Here is a 17221-nt window from a genome sequence, read left to right as displayed (position 1 = left end):
ATTTTTACATTAACAAATATTTCATGTGGAATGCACTTGTTTTAACATTGGCTAGAACTATAGATCATAGGTTAAGGTTGAAAGATGAAATTTTCAAGGGGAATGTGGGGAGCTTCTTCTCTCAGTGCACAATGAATCACCAGCGTAAGTGGTGGATGTGAGTTTGATTTTAATGTGGATAGCTACATAGACGAGACGTCTGTGGAGAGCTATGGTCCAGGTGCAGGTCAATGGGACTAGACAGGTTAATAGTTCAGCATGGACTAGATGGGCTGAAGGGTCTGTTTCTGTGATGTCGTGCTTTATGACTCTACAACTCTGAGAAAATTTTCTTGAGCAAAGAATATGGAGTATACAGTCGCTCTAAATGATTAGATAAACATTTCTCTCTCTCTCTCTCTCTCTCTCTCTCTCTCTCTCTCTCTCTCTCTCTCTCTGGTAACACACACAAAACGCTGAAGGAACTCAGCAGGCCGGGCAGCATCTATGGAAAAGAGTAAACAGTCAACATTTCGGGCCAAGACCCTTCATTTGGACTGGAAAGGAAGGAGGAATAAAAAGGTGGGGGGGGGGGAGGGGAAGGAGGACAAGGTAGAAGGTGACAGGTGAAGCCAGGTGGGTGGGAAAAGGGGGGAGGAGTTGGGTGAAGTAAGAAACTGGGAGGCGATACTTGAAAAGGCAAAGGACTAGAGAAGAAGGAATCTGATAGGAGAGGAGAGTGAACGTGGGAAAAAGGGAAAGAGAAGGAACATCAGGGGGAAGTGATAGCAGCGAAGACAAGTTCCCAGGAAGGATACATGGCTGTGGTATTGAGTCTGGGAGAGAACATGGTTGAAGAGTCAGAGGGCAGCAGCAGAAGGAGAGTAGTGAGAGAGGGTCTCACTGAACTCCTGTTCAGGAGAAGATTTAATCTTCTTCAGAGCAGGCACACATTTAATGATGGACTCTGATTTAGTCCGCAGTGTCAACATTATATCCCCCGTTCTACTCTGCTCTGCAGCTCATTCCTTCATTTGACGTCAATGGTAATACAACACAGCAACAGCTGAATTTTGATTCTGTTTTGTGAATTCTATAGGTTTTACAAGCTCCTGCACCCAACGGATCATTCCCATGGCTCTTGTCATCAGAGATTTCATCTCCTTGTCAGAATGCCAATTAGAGACAATTTATGGAGAATGTTACCAAGTGCAGACTGGAACCCAGATTGACACTTTCCAAATTTACCTCACACAGAATCCTAAAAACTGGCAGATGCAAAACACTTTGACTCTCATCCAGATCCAAGTTAAACTCTAATCCCACTGCAGAATGTCAAAACTCTAAACCTTTGCAGCATTGGATTCTGCGGGCTTCTAAAACATTATTTTTATATTTTTGCCATACTTTGTACAAACTGATTTGACTAATTATCCGTCTGCTCTTAGACATGCATCAAGGGACAATATGAGTGTGACAGCCCTCGTCTACTGTTCACAGGCAACAAATCACAGCATTGTCAATAGAACTCCTTGGGGAAAATATTTTAGCTTCCGGTTCGAAATTAAGGACTGAGAATATAAAAATAAATTAACCTCAGATTTCATTTTATACAACTTTAATAAGTAGTGCAAGGTGCTTACCTGTAATTCTTCCAATCCCTGGCAAGCGTTTCCCTGCCTCTCCAGCAACATGGCTGCCAAGGCTGTGGCCAATAATGTGAGTTACGGAACGCGAGTAGTTAAAATTTTTCTATTATAAACAAATGTAGAGATTACAATGTGACAAATGTAATTGTTTTTGGGATGAAATGTATTGTAACACCTCAGTAAGTTTAACATTACCTCCAGTACTTCAATTAGATATGCAGTTTCTGCACCAACAACCCGAATGTTGTTCGAAGCTTGATCGTATAGAGTTCTTGAACCACCTACCCAGTCGATGCATATACAATTCACATCTTCCACTTCAAACATTGCCTTAGTAAAAGATCAAAAATAATAAATGCAATTTGAGTTGCAAACGCATGTTAAGATGATATTATCAAGGAGGCTTTACTCTTGTTTTGTGTGGTGATCTATTGTGTAGAAGGCCTTTGGCTACACATGTATAGGCAATGGACACCAAGGTCCTTCCTGTTTGATCTGTTGTAAGTGTGCATCATGGAGTAAGTAGAGAGAAGTGGGGATGAGGAAAGCGGCACTGAATGAGGCTGCAGAGGATTACTAGAGAACATTGCTGGCAGGTTGTGAGATGAAGATTTCATTGTGGAATTAATTTGAAGGGAGGGCATGGTCTGGAGACATTCAGAGTCTGTAGGGAAGATGAAATTGAGGTGATAATTAGGATGAGTTTGGGGGAACAGGTTGGAAGACAATCATAAACACGAGAGATTCTACAGAATCTGGAAATCTTCAGCAACACGTACAAAATGCTGGTGGGACTCAGCAAGTCGGGCAGCATCTATGGAAAGGAATAAACAGAAGATGTTTCGGGCCGAGGCCCTTCATCAGGAATCATGACCATTATGGTGATCATAACTGGGGTCAGAAAAGGAAGGAGCCTATCAAGAGTATGACCTGGAGATGTTTGTCCGTGAGAGGTGTTAAATAAGAGGACAATGAGTGGTGAAGGAAATGTTCATGACAGGGTGGTGGGGAAACATTCAGAGTGAGATCAGAGAAAGGATCGATGGAGGTACAGAACATCAGAAAGAGAAAAGTCAATGGCAGTCTGAAGTTGCTTTGGTCACAAAGCTGAGGCTGAAGGAGGAAAAGATCTCCGTAAGAAACAAACATGTGGCTTATAGGTGTGAGAGGCAATGAGGATCTTTAGGAAGATTGTCCAAGAGCAGATGATCAGAAGAGGAGAAAGTACCAGCATAGAAATAAAACTTAGATTTACAATGCTAAACATTTGTTCTCTCCAGTCCACTATGGATGTAGGATATGTCCTATACAAACTGCAATGCAGTTAATTGCCCAGGACACTGCAGTGGTACCAAACCACATGGTCCCCATCATCATGAAGTAATGAGCAGTGGGCAAGGGACCACCACCAGATGCAGTATCTCTTCCAATCAGACACTATCCTGACTTGAAAATCTATCATTGGTCTTTGGGTCCCAATTATGGAACTTCCTGCCCATTGGCACTGTGGAAATAACTTCACCAAATGGACTATACAATAACTCAAGAAGACAGCTTACTGCAGCCTTCCCAACAGCAATTAAGGACAGGTGTTAAATGTTGGTTTTGCCAGCATTGTTTGCATACTGAAAAATAAACACATATTTACTGAGAAGCTGAATATAATTCATTTTGAAATTAACTCTAAAGCCAATTCTAATGTAAATACATTTGACACATGAAATTAGCTCCATTTTGCATTTGTACCTTGCACATGTCACTCAGCCATGATTCTTCTCCCTTGTCTATATACCCATGAACCACAAACCGAGTTTTTTTGGTTCGGTCAAAGTTCGAGCTTTCAATTGTTGAAGGATTATTTGGAGAAATTTCCTGTGGAGAAAGCAAACTACAGTGTAATTATACTTTAACATATCTTTACCAAAACAACAATGTCAAGATGAGACTGCAGAAAGTTGTGAACTTAGTTCGTTCCATCACGGGCACTAGCCTCCATAGCATCCATGAGCGATGCCTCAAAAAGGCGGCATCTATCATCCATCATTATTGACCCCCATCACCCAGGACGTGCCCTCTTCTCATTGCTACCATCAGGGAAGAGGTACAGGAGTCTGAAGACACACACTCCATGATTCAGGTACAGCTTCTTCCCTTCCACATCAGATTTCTGAATGGACATTGAACCCATGAAGACTACCTCACTACTTTTTTTTTGTTCTGCTTATTTTATTTTAACTATTATATATAAACACACATACTTACTGCAATTTACATCTTTATGTATTGCAATGTACTATTCCACATAACAATAAATTTCACGACATATGCCAGTGATTAAATAAGTGGCACAAAAAGAGAGGAAAAAGTGGTGAGGGAGTGTTGAGGGGTTCAATGCCCATTCCGAAATCTGATTACAGATGGTAAGAAGCTGTTCCTGAAAAGCTGAGTGTGTGCCCTGTACTTTCTCTTTGACGGTAGACGGCATGTCCTGGATGACGGGAGTCCTTAATGTAGATGTGTTTGGGCTGTAAGGTAAAAATGAAGTAGAACTTTCAATAAGTAGATGGAACACCTTCATGTGAGTACAAAGTTAATTGAAATAGTACTTGCAATGAAAATGTGGTGGGGTGTTGGTAGGGGTGGGGGGGGGGAGTAAGAGTTACATAATGGAGGTTATGTCTAACTCCTGTTGCTTGGTGCTCTCCATAAAATGTCATTGCTCTTTTAGGATTACTTGCATGAATATAAATGATTTCTGAGTGACAATTCAATTTCCTTGTCAAATCCAGCTCACTGTTTCTTCCCATTCAAATAAGATCCAAATGTTCCACTTGTCACCCTGGCTGTGACTCAGATTTTGCAGGTTTGCCCTACTCAAGGATTTAAAGAATGGTATGACATCATTGCTTTGAAGGGTCTGCATTGTCAGAGATACAGCTCAAGAGCCAGATGCACTGGTAAGTACGGAGATGTTGGATGCGTGAATTTAAGGTGGGGTTTACTTCAAGTCCTGCTGAATTCAGAAGCAGAACTGAACAGCACACACAAAAAGGTGGCGTTGGGAGGCTGGTGAGATGGAAGACAAGGAACAAGACCAGGAGGGTTAGTAGTTTAGAGCTCTTGGGGAGGGTGAGGGGACGACAACAATGGATTAAAGGGCAGCATTCCATATCGTCCTGCAGGTGTGGTGGGAGATCAGTATTGCCTTCTGAAGAAGATCAGAAGAATATCAGAGGAGGTGAGATGGAAAGGGTGGTTGGAATGGCAATTGAAGGAGTGGGTAAGAATGCAAATTGGAACCATCGGCTTTCGCTTTCCACCTACCAATAGGTTTCCCAGAGAAGGAGGCCAGGAAAGGTTAATTTTAGAATAGTTTTGAATTCAAAGGCTCACTGCCTCATTATAATATTTAAATATACAAAGCTTCTGCAGTGGTCAGATTGGTTTCTCGCATTGCCAAGGAATTAAGACTAAGGGCAGGCTTCAGGATTCAGATCACTATCTACTCTTCCCGTCACACCACTTCAGCCTGCCAACCCCAACAAAGGTTTTTCAGAGCCGATGTTTCTCCAAATTGACATGAAATATCCATAGTTTTTCATTAGTTCTCCTCAAGCTCTCATTCTCTGGCACTGGTTTATAATTCACCAAAACCACAATATCTCATTACATGGTCATTGATTTGACCACTGTTTGGGGCTCAGCCAGCTTTATCATGGGCACAAGCCTCATCACCATCAATAACACCTTCAAAAGGTGAAGCCTCCACCATTAAGCACACTCACCATCGAGGACATGGCCTCATCTCGTTACCTCCATCAGAGGGGAGGTACAGGATCTCGTACATACTTGTTTTAGGAACAGCGCCTTCTCCTCTGCCATCAGATTTTTGAATGGTGCATGAACCCATGACCACTACCTCACTCTTCCTCTTTTGCATTTACTTTTGTTTTATTGAAACTTATAAGAACCTCTCATGCCTTGCACTGTACTGACATCACAAAACTACATATTTCATGACGTATGTCATTTATAATAAAACTGTTCCTGAAGATAGCTTTAAAACAATGTCCTAACATGTATTATAAATTTAGGCTATTTATTTCTTATTCTCAACACGCAATGAGGCTTTGAAGTTTACCAGAGACCACATTCACACCTTGTGAGTATTGGATGGAAAATGTCGACGTGAGGTTTTGCACATACTCCCTGTGACTACATGGGCTTCCTCTTAGTCCTTCAGTTTCTTTCCACATCGCAGAGATGTGTGAACAGACATTGGTTAATTGGCATCTGCTGTGTAAGAGTGGTAGAATCTGGGCAAAGTTGATGAGGATGTGGGAACATCAAAATCAGAATCAGGTTTAATATCACCAGCAAATGTAATGAAATTTGCTGTTTAGTGGCAGCAGTATATTGCAATACATAGTGATAAAAACTATAAATTATAGTAAGTATACATAAAAATAAATTAATTAAGTAGTGCAATAAGAGAGGGGAGGATTTTGAGGTTGTGTTCATGGGTTCATTGTCCATTCAGTAATCCGATAGTGGAGGGGAGAAGCTTTTGCTGACACATTGAGTGTGTGTCTTTAGGCTCCAGTACCTCCTCCCTGATGGTAGTAATGAGAAAAGGTTATGTCCTGAATGATGGATGCCATCTATTTGAGACTCCACCTTTTGAAGGGGTACTTGATACTGGGGAAGCTAGTGCCCATGATGCAGATTGTATATTCGGACCCTCGAATGGAGCTCTCATACACTAAGAGCTGAACTTTTAAATCTCTCAATCTACCTGATACACTTCATTTTTTATTTGCACTGCACTTTTTGTGTAGAGAAAGCACAATATTCAGTTCCCTTTCTCTGCATACTGATGTGTGGCAAGATCTGACTGGCATGCAGCTTCTCACTGTATCTTGGTGACTGGTTGGCCATCCTATCTGATGATGAACTGCACAACAGAACCTGTGCAGGAGAGTTTTAAAGTGGAAAAGCCATTGTACTGGGGCAGTTTCACGCTCTCAACTGCGGAAGTCTGAGCCCAATGGTATGAGCAGTCGTCACAGCTGGAGTCTTCTTTGGTTGCCAAGGATGACTGTGACCTTTTCTGTGCTTTGTCATGTCCCTCACTCCCCTCAAAGCTTTGCAGAATCGACGCCGGCCGTTGTATCTGGCTGTTGATCTCATCCATCCAGTCCGCTGGAGCTGTCCTAGCATGCAAGGAGAGGCATGTCCCTACCTCACCGGGGTATGAGGTCCACCAGCATATCTTGGTACATGTGACAATAATAAATAAATACCAATCTGCTCTCCCTTCATTCACCTCCTGCTCCATCTGTGAAAAGTCCACAGTGCCGATACCGGCCACCTCCTAACCCACAAAATCAGAATGGAAACAGGTTATCCATGAATCTGAGGGACTACAGAAGAAGAAGAAATATCTACCACACTCAGCTAGTATTTTCTTCAAATATCTCCGCTTCCCCGTTCATCTTCATTCTCTTTCCTTCCATTACATCAGCTTTCTCTTTTCTACTCTTGACAATCCCAATTCCAGTTTATCATTCAGTCTTCCAATTAACAGGAGGGGGAAAAGATCAACATTTTATAATGGAGGGCTGTGTGGGAGGGAAGGGATAGATTGCTCTTGTGGTAGGTTAAAAGGTTGACACAACATTGCAGGCCAAAGAGTCTGTACTGTGCTGTATGTTCTCAATTTGATTAGTCCTGAATTCCAGAGTTGAATTCAACATTTAGATCTGATGGATCTGCTGCATGTTTCTTGAACCTTCATTTTATTCTTTCAAAGTGTCAAGTTTCCATTTAATTTCTTTCTTTATTGTGATTATGTGGTAACCACATCTTATTTCTTTTTAGAGATGCAACGTGGAACAGTCCTTCAAGCTATGTCACCCAGCAATCCCCCGATTTAACCCTAGCCTAATCATAGGACAATTTACAATGACCAATTAGCCTACTAACTGGTATGTCTTTGGGCTAATGCGGAGGAAACCAGAGCACATGGAGAAAACCCACACATTCCACAGAGAGGATGTACAGACTCCTTAGTTATGATATCAGAATTAAACTCTGAACTCTGACAACCTGAGCTACGAAAGTGTTGCCCTAACCGCTATGACATTGTGGTGCTTATTTTAAGTTGCTGAAGAAAAGAATAACTTTAACAGTACCTGATAAGCTGCTGTATTCCTTCTTGTCCAAAGCAAGTAATGTATATTAATATCCTCTGGAGACCAGGGTAGTCTTTTAATAGGTCTTTCCTTTGTTCCACCCCATGGAACATCATCAGTAAAGCAGCCCAAATTGTTGAAGCAGATTTCATCAGCTGTAAAGAGGAGTTACTTTAAAAGTAAAGTGCATAAACAAGGATATGAAAGAAGCAACTTTCATGTTATCCTCCGTTAAGTCAGATAGTGTAAGTTACTAAGTCAGTTAGTAGAAAGGGATAAACAGAAGAAATTTTACAGATGCTGGAAATCCAGATCAACACATGGAAAATGCTGAAGGAACTCAGCAGGAGAGGCAGCATAAATAGAAATGAATAAACAGTCAGTGTTTCAAGCTGAAACCCTTCTTCAGGACTGGGAGAGGAGAGGAAAGAGGCCAGAATTAGAAGGTATTGGTGTGGGGGGGGGGGGGGTGAGGGAGAAGGAGATCAAACTTGAATGTGAATTGAATAGATGAAAGAAGTCTGTCAAAATTGAAAATCAATATAAGCAAATGAAAAGGTATTTTGATGAAAAGTTTTCAATGAAGTATCTTTTTTTCTCTTTGCCACAGGTCTCAGAGCTGGTGGTTTGGCTTTAGTAGTGGGGAATTATGGATTCAAAAAGTTAACCACATCATGAAGATCTCAGGCTGAGACATTAAACTGTATGTCCAGCTACCGCTGAGCATAATAAACCTGAGAAACTGCAATAAGGCTCTACTAATGGGGGTTGGCTGAAATTTATCCTTCAACACATACCAAAGGTACAGTTCAGTAACTTGGTGACTTGTGACTTAGATCAGGTTTATTGTTCATTCATGTCCCTACTGGTTGTTGTTCTCTTACAAGTATGCAATGGGTACCCTTTCTGCCTAAATTGTTACCGAAACTACTCATTACAATCTTTAAATTCAGAACATGTGCTGTGTAAATGTGGCTTCTATTCGTTCTTGTCACAATCTGACCAGCAAACAGAGTTTCCAACAAGTGAAATTTTTACGGCATCTACTTTACCACCTGGTTTGATCCACTCTATAATTTTTACTACTTTCCCACAAAAAAATTATTGAACTCCTTTTAACTTCGATTGGATTCTTACTTGGAGTATTGAGACCATAAAGTGAATTCACATAAATAACTCTGTGCTTTGTAACATGAATACGACTGTGCAGAAATCGCTTTGCTATATATTATATAGTATAATATTATGTATATTATACAATTTAATATATTCTGTAATGATCAATAAATCAATTGTTTGGAATCAAATGACATGGACTGGTGTCTCAGGGCTGGGTGTGTCTGCACCATGCCATTCCCCCTCCCCCACTGCCCCAGCACTCCTTCTCTGTCCCACACCACTCCAACGGCACTCCACCCTGGCCATTTCCAACACCTTTTGCTCCTGACAGATGTACAAACTTGTTCTCTGCTCCACATTTACAAATACAGTACTGTGCAAAGGTTTTAGGCACCCTGGCTATATACATTTGCCAAAGACTTTTGCACAGTACTGTGTTATATATTATACTGTAATTACACTGCTCTTTTGCTGACGTACTACAAATGGCAAATCCATCAAGAATCAAGATTCAAGATTGTTTAATGTCATTTCCTGTCCACAAGTGTAAACGAGAACAAAATAATTGTTATTCCAGATATATAGATTGATGGTTTGTCCATAAAGTGACACTAGGCACAGGAGTGTCTGTACGTAAAGTGATTGACAGGAAATGATAAAGTAGTAGAGGTCAGGAGTGTAGAGGAGTGGTTTAGTGGGTTTACTACTTGAGGAAAGTAACTGTTTTTGGGTTTGGTGGTCCTGGCCTAGATGATTTGTAGCCTCCTCCCTGATGGGAGTGGAACAAACAGTCTATGAGCAGAGTGGGTGGGATCCTTCATGATGTTATTGGCCCTTTTCTGGCACCTTTCTGTTTAAAAGACCATAAGACCATAAGACAAAGGAGCAGAAGCCGGCCATTCGGCCCATCGAGTCCGCTCCACCATTTTATCATGAGCTAATCCATTCTCCCATTTAGTCCCACTCCCCCGCCTTCTCACCATATCCTTTGATGCCCTGGCTACTCAGATACCTATCAATCTCTACCTTAAATACACCCAATGACTTGGCCTCCACTGCTGCCCGTGAAAACAAATTCCATAGATTCACCACCCTCTGGCTAAAAAAATGTCTTCGCATCTCTGTTCTGAATGGGCGCCCTTCAATCCTTAAGTCATGCCCCCTCGTACTAGACTCCCCCATCATGGGAAACAACTTTGCCACATCCATTCTGTCCATGCCTTTCAACATTCGAAATGTTTCAATAAGGTCTCCCCTCATTCTTCTAAACTCCAAGGAATACAGTCCAACAGCGGACAAACGTTCCTCATATGTTAACCCTCTCATTCTCAGAATCATTCTATTGAATCTTCTCTGTACCCTCTCCAACATCAGCACATTCTTTCTTAAATAAGGAAACCAAAACTGCCCACAGTACCCCAAGTGAGGTCTCACCAGCGCCTTATAGAACCTCAACATCATATCCCTGCTCCTATACTCTATTCCTCTAGAAATGAATGCCAACATTGCAATTGCCTTCTTCACTACCGACTCAACCTGGAGGTTAACCTTAAGGGTATCCTGTATGAGGGCTCCCAAGTCCCGCTGCATCTCAGAACTTTGAATTCTTTCCCCATTTAAATAATAGTTTGCCCATTTATTACTTCTGCCAAAGTGCATAACCATACACTTTCCGACATTGTACTTCATTTGCCACTTTGCCCATTCTTCCAATCTATCCAAGCCTCTCTGCAGACTCTCCATTTCCTCAGCACTACCGGCCCCTCCACCTATCTTCGTATCGTCAGCAAACTTAGCCACAAAGCCATATATCCCTGATGGTGGGTAGGCGGGTGCTGGTGATACGTTGGACAGTTTGGACCACTCGTTGTAGAACCTTCCTGTCTGTCACAGAAAAGCTAATATGTAAATCTTAACTACACAAATATACTGGAGGATGAAACAGTGAGCAGAATAAACAAAGAAATTATCTCAGCTTTTGAGGAGAAACTCAAGAAATATGTTGTTTTCATGATGGACACAAAATTGATAGCAGTAAGACCATTGTCAGCAATTTCTATTGTTCGGTTCTTACCTTTCGCTGCATTGCCCAAAGCAACCGCTGCGATTATAAACCACAACATCTGCAAGGAAATTTACAAGGAAACATTACCAACATTATCATGAATGAAACTAATGTATTGAATCTTACTCCACTTACGTTAGTGGATGCCTCAGCTGGAAGACAGCGACCAGTTGAAGGATCTATGTAGTGTGCATTCACATATATACACCGCACTCTTGTTTGCTCTGTGACTATTTTTATCTGTGTGAAATGGGCAGATGACAAATTAATTATTGGAGAAAATTTAACCAATGTCACATAGCTTTATGAGTACAATAAACTGTTACCAATAAACTTTTCAATTCAAAAACATTTCTTGTTTTGTTTCAAAATGCTTGTCTAGGAAATAATAAAGTGGTTTACACAGCTGCAAGCTGTCCAATATTGCTTTAACTGTAATAAATATTATCAAGCTGCAATAATAGCAAATATTTATAGCTTGAATATGTAACTATTTATGAAAACTGTTTTCACAAGGATTGGACCTGATGGAAAAACACTACTTCATATATAAAAACTTGTATTTCTCTTGCATTTCTCAGTTTCTTCCAAATGATTCCAAAATGCTTTCCAGCCAATTATGAGTTTTTTTAAAGTATTGTCACTGTTGTAATATCAAACACAATTCAGTGAGATCCCATAACTAGAAATGACCAATCACTTCTCACAAGTAGCAATGTCCAATAATCTGCTTTAAAATATTGATTGAGGGATAAACAGTTTGTTAGTGATAACGACGTGTACTTGGAAAATTGTCACGAGATCTCTGACAACCACTCAAGATGTCAAACCTTGGTTTAATGACCCAAAGATGGGTGGCACGGTTGGGGTATCACTTTACAGCTCCAGCAATCACTGCTTGGGGTTCGATTCCTGCAGCTGCCTGAAGGAGGAAAGGAGTTTGTCTGTTGTCCCCATCACTTGAAAGGAGTTTGAAAGTTGTCCCCATCACTTGAAAGGAATTTGTATGTTGTCCCCGTCACTTGACAGGAGTTTGTATGTTGTCACCATCACCTGGTGGGTTTCCTCTGGGTGCTCCAGCTTCCTCCCACAGTCTAAAGATGGAGGGTTAGGGTTAGGGTTAGTGAGTTATGAGACCACTGTGTTGGTACTGAATAGGTGGTGACACTAATGGGCTGCCTCGCACAATCCTCGCTGATTTAATGTGAATCAAATTTTATATTTTACGCTATGCTTCACTATTTTGTTGCACATGTAATCTTTATTTTTTAAGGCCAGAACCTCTAACAGTGATGACCTTTCTCAGGACTCAGCACAGGTCAGTTCTGATCTACATGCTTTGTTTTACCGAGGTGAGACAACCTTCTGATCTTATCCAAGCTTTAACAAATAAGCTACAATTTCTTATTGCTTCAATACCCCATAATAATTAGTTACATTAATGGATTGTTAAAGAACTTTATGGATATTGGTTTAAAAAATAGCAACTGGGAAGAGAGAGATTAGGTTGCAGAGAGACTTGATTTGGCTTCTAATGGCAGGTGAAGTGAGGAACAGATATACAGGAGAACAGAGAAAGGTGAATGTAAAACAACTGCAATAGATTACAGAAAAAAAGGAAGCAAGAACATAAGAGATAGGGGCAGGAGGAGGCCGTCTGGCCTGTTGAGCCTGCTCCACCTTTCAATAAGACCATGTGTGATCTGGCAATGAACTCATCTCCACCTACCTGCCTTTTCCCCATAACCCTTAGTTCCCCCACTATGCAAAAATCTATTCAACCTTGTCTTAAATACATTTGCTGAGGTAGCCTCCACTGCTTCATTGGGCAGAGAATTCCACAGATTTACCACTCTCTGGGAAAAGCAGTTCCTCCTCATCTCCATCCTAAATCTACTCCCCTGAATCTTGAGGCTATGCCCCCTAGTTCTAGTCTCATCTACCAGTGGAAACAACTTTCCTGCCTCTACCTTATCTATCCCTCTCATAATTTTATATGTTTCTATAAGATCTCCTCTCATTCTTCTGAATTCCAGTGAGTACAGTCCCTGGTAACTCAATCACTCCTCATAGTCTAACAGCCTCATCTCTGGAATCAACCTGGTGAATCTCTTCTTCACCACCTCCAAAGCCAGTATATCCTTCCTCAAGTAAGGAGAACAGAACTACACACGTTACTCCAGGTGTGGCCTCACCAGTACCCTGTACAATTGCAGCATAACCTCCCTGCACTTAAGTTCAATCCCTCTAGCAATGAAGGCCAACATTCTATTTGCCTTCTTGATAGCTTGCTACAACTATAAACTAACCTTTTGTGATTCATGCACAAGCACTTCCAAGTCCCTCTGCACAGCAGCACGCTGCAATTTTTTACCATTTAAATAATAATCTGCTCTTCCATTTTTTTCTTCCAAAGTGGATGACCTCGCATTTACCAACATTGTACTCCATCTGCCAAACACTTGCCCGTTCACTTAACCAATCTATATCTCTCTGCAGACTCTCCAAATCTTCTGTATAATTGGCTTTTCCATTCAATTTAGTATCATCAGCAAACTTAGATACAGTACACTTGGTCCCCTCTTCCAGATCATTAATGCATATCGTGAACAATTGCGCGTCCAGGACCGACCCCTGTGGCACACCGCTCACCACTGATTGCCAATCAGAGTAACTCCCATGTATCATAACTCTCAGCTTTCTATTAGTTAACCAATCCTCTATCCATACTAATACATCACCCCCAACTCTATTCATCCTTATTTATGGATAAGTCTTTTATGCAGCACCTTATCAAACGCCTTCTGGAAATCCAAGTAAATACGATCCATCTGTTCTCCTCTATCCACTGTGCTTGTTATATCCTCAAAGAACTCCAGTAAATTTGTCAAAAAGGACCTGCCTTTGCTGAATTGATGCTGCGTCTGCCTGATGGATCCAATTCTTTCTAGATGCCTCGCTGTATCTTCTTTAATGATAGCTTCAAGCACTTTCACAACTACAGATTTTAAACTAATTAGCCTATAGTTACCTATCTTTTGCCTACATCCTTTTTTGAACAGTGGCATGACATTTGCCATTTTCCAATTTGTTGGAACCTGCCCAGAGTCCAGAGAATTTTGGTAAATCATCACTAAAGACTCTACTATAACTTCTACCATTTCTTCAGTACTCTGGGATGCATTCCATCAGGACCAGGGGACTTGTTTATCTTCAGGCCCACAAGTTTGCTCAGCACTACCACTTTAGTGATAGCTATTGTACCAAGGTCCTCACCTTCCATCGCATCCATAACATCTCTCTTTGGCATGTTAGATGTGTCCTCCACTGTGAAGACTGACACAAAATAGTCATTCAAAACCTCAGCCATTTCCTCATTATCCAATATCAAATCCACCTTCTCATCCTCCAAGGGACCTACATTCACTTTAGCCACCCTTTTCTGCATTATATACTTATAAAAACTTTTACTATCCATTTTATATTTTGTGCTAGCTTATTTTCATAATCTATCTTCCCTCTCTTTATTGCTCGCTTAGTGGTATCTTGTTGCTTTTTAAAGTATTCCCAATCTCCCAGTTTCTCACATAAGAACATAAAAGTGTTTAAAATGAAGATGAAGGATTCGAACTTGATGCAGTATAGGTTAATGTGGAAAATTGCCAATATATGTTCTGTTGAGACATGCAATTCAACCAATTACATCTGATCAGTCTACTGGCAATCATTAGCAAAATGATGGGAAGCATCATCATAAATACAAGAGTTTCTACAGATGCTGGAAATCTTGAACAACGTGCATAATATGCTGGAGGAACTCAGCAAATCAGGCAGCATCTGCAGAGGGGGAATAAATATTTCAGGCCAAGACTCAGCAGCAGTGATTTCAAGTGCTTTTTAGTCATCATAACCCGCTCATCATTGTGCAGTATGGCTTTTGCTAAAGGCCACTCAGATCCAGATCTTATCAAACTCCTTGTCTGAAAATGGAGCAAAGTTTAAAGTAAATTTAATATCAGAGTACATATATGTCACCATTATACAACCCTGAGATTCATTTTCTTGCAGGCATGCTCAATAAATCCATAGAATCCTGATAGAATTTTTTGAGGATGTGACTAAACACGTTGATGAAGATAGAGCAGTAGATGTAGTGTATATGGATTTCAGCAAGGTACTCAGTAAGGTACCATATGCAAGGCTTATTGCGAAAGTAAAGAGGCATGGGATTGAAGGGGACATTGCTTTGTGGATCCAGAACTGGCTTGCCCACAGAAGGCAAAGAGTGGTTGTAGACAGGTCATATTCTGCATGGAGGTCGGTGACTAGTGGTGTGCCTCAGTGATCTGTTCTGGGACACTTACTCTTCGTGATTTTTATAAATGACCTGAATGAGGGAGTGGAGGGATGGGTTAGTAAGTTTACTGATGACACAAAGGTTGGGGGTGTTGTGAATAGTGTGGACGGCTCTCAGAGGTTGCAGCTGAACATTGATAGGATGCAAAACTGGGCTGATAAGTGGCAGATGGAGTTCAACCCAGATAAGTGTGAAGTGGTTCATTTTGGTAGGTCAATTATAATAGCAGAATATACTATTAATGGCAAGACTCTTGGCAGTGTGGAGGTTCAGAGGAATCTTGGGGTCCGAGGCCATAGGATACTCAAAGCAGCTGCGCAGGTTGACTCTGTGGTTAAGAAGGTATACGGTGTATTGGCCTTCATCAATCATGGAATTGAACTTAGGAGCCGAGACGTAGTGTTGCAGCTATATAGGACCTTGGTCAGACCCCACTTGGAGTACTGTGCTCAGTTCTGGTCGCCTCACTACAGGAAGGATGTGGAAACCATAGAAAGGGTGCAGAGAAGATTTACAAAGATGTTGTCTGGATTGGGGAGCATGCCTTATGAAAACAGGTTGAGTGAACGCGGCCTTTTCTCCTTGGAGCGACGTTGGATGGGAGGTGACCTGATAGAGGTGTGTAAGATGATGAAGAGGCATTGATCATGTGGATAGTCAGAGGCTTTTTCCCAGGGCTGAAATGGCTGCCACAAGAGGGCACAGGTTTAAGGTGCTTGGGAGTAGGTACAGAGGAGATGTCAGGGGTAAGTTTTTCACTCAGAGAGGGGTGAGTGCTTGGAATGGGCTGCCGGCAATGGTGGTGGAGGTGGATACGATAGGGTCTTTTATGAGACTTTTGGATAGGTACGTGGGGCTTAGAAAAATAGAGGGCTATGTGTAATCCTAGTAATTTCTAACGTAGGGACATGTTCAGCACAACTTTGTGGGCCGAAGGGCTTGTATTGGCTGTAGGTTTTCTATGTTTCTATGTATGTTTAATAATAACCATAACAGAATCCATGAAAGACTGCACCAACTTGCGTATTCAACCAGTGTACATATACAGAAAGAATGGAAAAATAATAATAAATAAATAAATAAATAATATCGAGAAGCTGAGATGAAAAGTCTTTGAACATGAGTCCATAGGCTGTGGGAACATTTCAATGAGGGGACAAGTGAAGTTGAGTGATATTATCTTCTTCGGTTCAAGCACCTGATGGTTGTGGGGTAATTACTGTTCTTGAACATCGTGGTCTGGGTCTTGAGGTTCCTGTTACCTTCTTCCTGATGAAGAGAGCATGACCTGTGTGATGGGGGAGGGGGCCCCTGAAAAGGGATGCTGATTTCCTGCCACAGCATTTTATGTCCATGTGCTCAATAGTGGAGAGGCCTTTACCCGTGCTGGACTGGGCTGTATCCATTACTTTTTGTTGGATTTTCCATTCAAGGGCATTGGTGTTTCCAGTCGAGGCTGTAATGCTGTAAGTTTGTTAAAGTTTTTTTTAGATTTTTTTTGATTAGATTTAGATTTTACATGTCATGCTGAATTTTTGCAAACTCTTAAAGAGTGGAATTGCAGAGGCAGCAGCAGGACTACCCCTCTGTAGTTACCTTTTTAAAGATCATCATGATTACGGAGTTCCTGACAGCTCAAAGCAGGTCCTGCTCTCCTCTGATACATAAGATGTGAAGTTGTGACTCACGTTGCTCTCCTCTAAGTTTTAGGACTTGAGCAAGCTCTTGTTTACCAGTGAGTCTTTTCAATACCTTGATGGTCAGGTGTGGTGTCAAGACCGAACCAACTAATTTGCTGTGGAACAGAGACAAGGGTCCACTTTAAGAACAGAGAGACAGCTAAGAGTCCTTGGAAGCA

At 41.3% G+C, this 17221-nt stretch overlaps 1 protein-coding gene across 1 annotated transcript in view; it reads right to left on the bottom strand.

Moving 5' to 3' along the window:
- Positions 1-16977, bottom strand: part of LOC140185872 (pancreatic lipase-related protein 2-like) — a 31416-nt gene extending 14439 nt beyond the window's left edge. The window contains exons 1-6 of the mRNA XM_072239667.1: positions 16960-16977; positions 11016-11064; positions 7823-7977; positions 3375-3500; positions 1824-1958; positions 1623-1731 (exon numbers count right to left, since the gene is read on the bottom strand). Coding sequence (XP_072095768.1) covers positions 1623-1731; positions 1824-1958; positions 3375-3500; positions 7823-7977; positions 11016-11064; positions 16960-16977 — 592 coding nt within the window. The remainder of the gene's footprint in view (positions 1-1622; positions 1732-1823; positions 1959-3374; positions 3501-7822; positions 7978-11015; positions 11065-16959) is intronic.
- Positions 16978-17221: the final 244 nt, after the last annotated feature.

This window comes from Mobula birostris, chromosome 21 (genome assembly GCF_030028105.1).
Source record: "Mobula birostris isolate sMobBir1 chromosome 21, sMobBir1.hap1, whole genome shotgun sequence".
Taxonomy (NCBI): domain Eukaryota; kingdom Metazoa; phylum Chordata; class Chondrichthyes; order Myliobatiformes; family Myliobatidae; genus Mobula; species Mobula birostris.
Note: the sequence above shows the minus strand (reverse complement) of the source record. Positions and strands in the feature narration are given on the sequence as shown.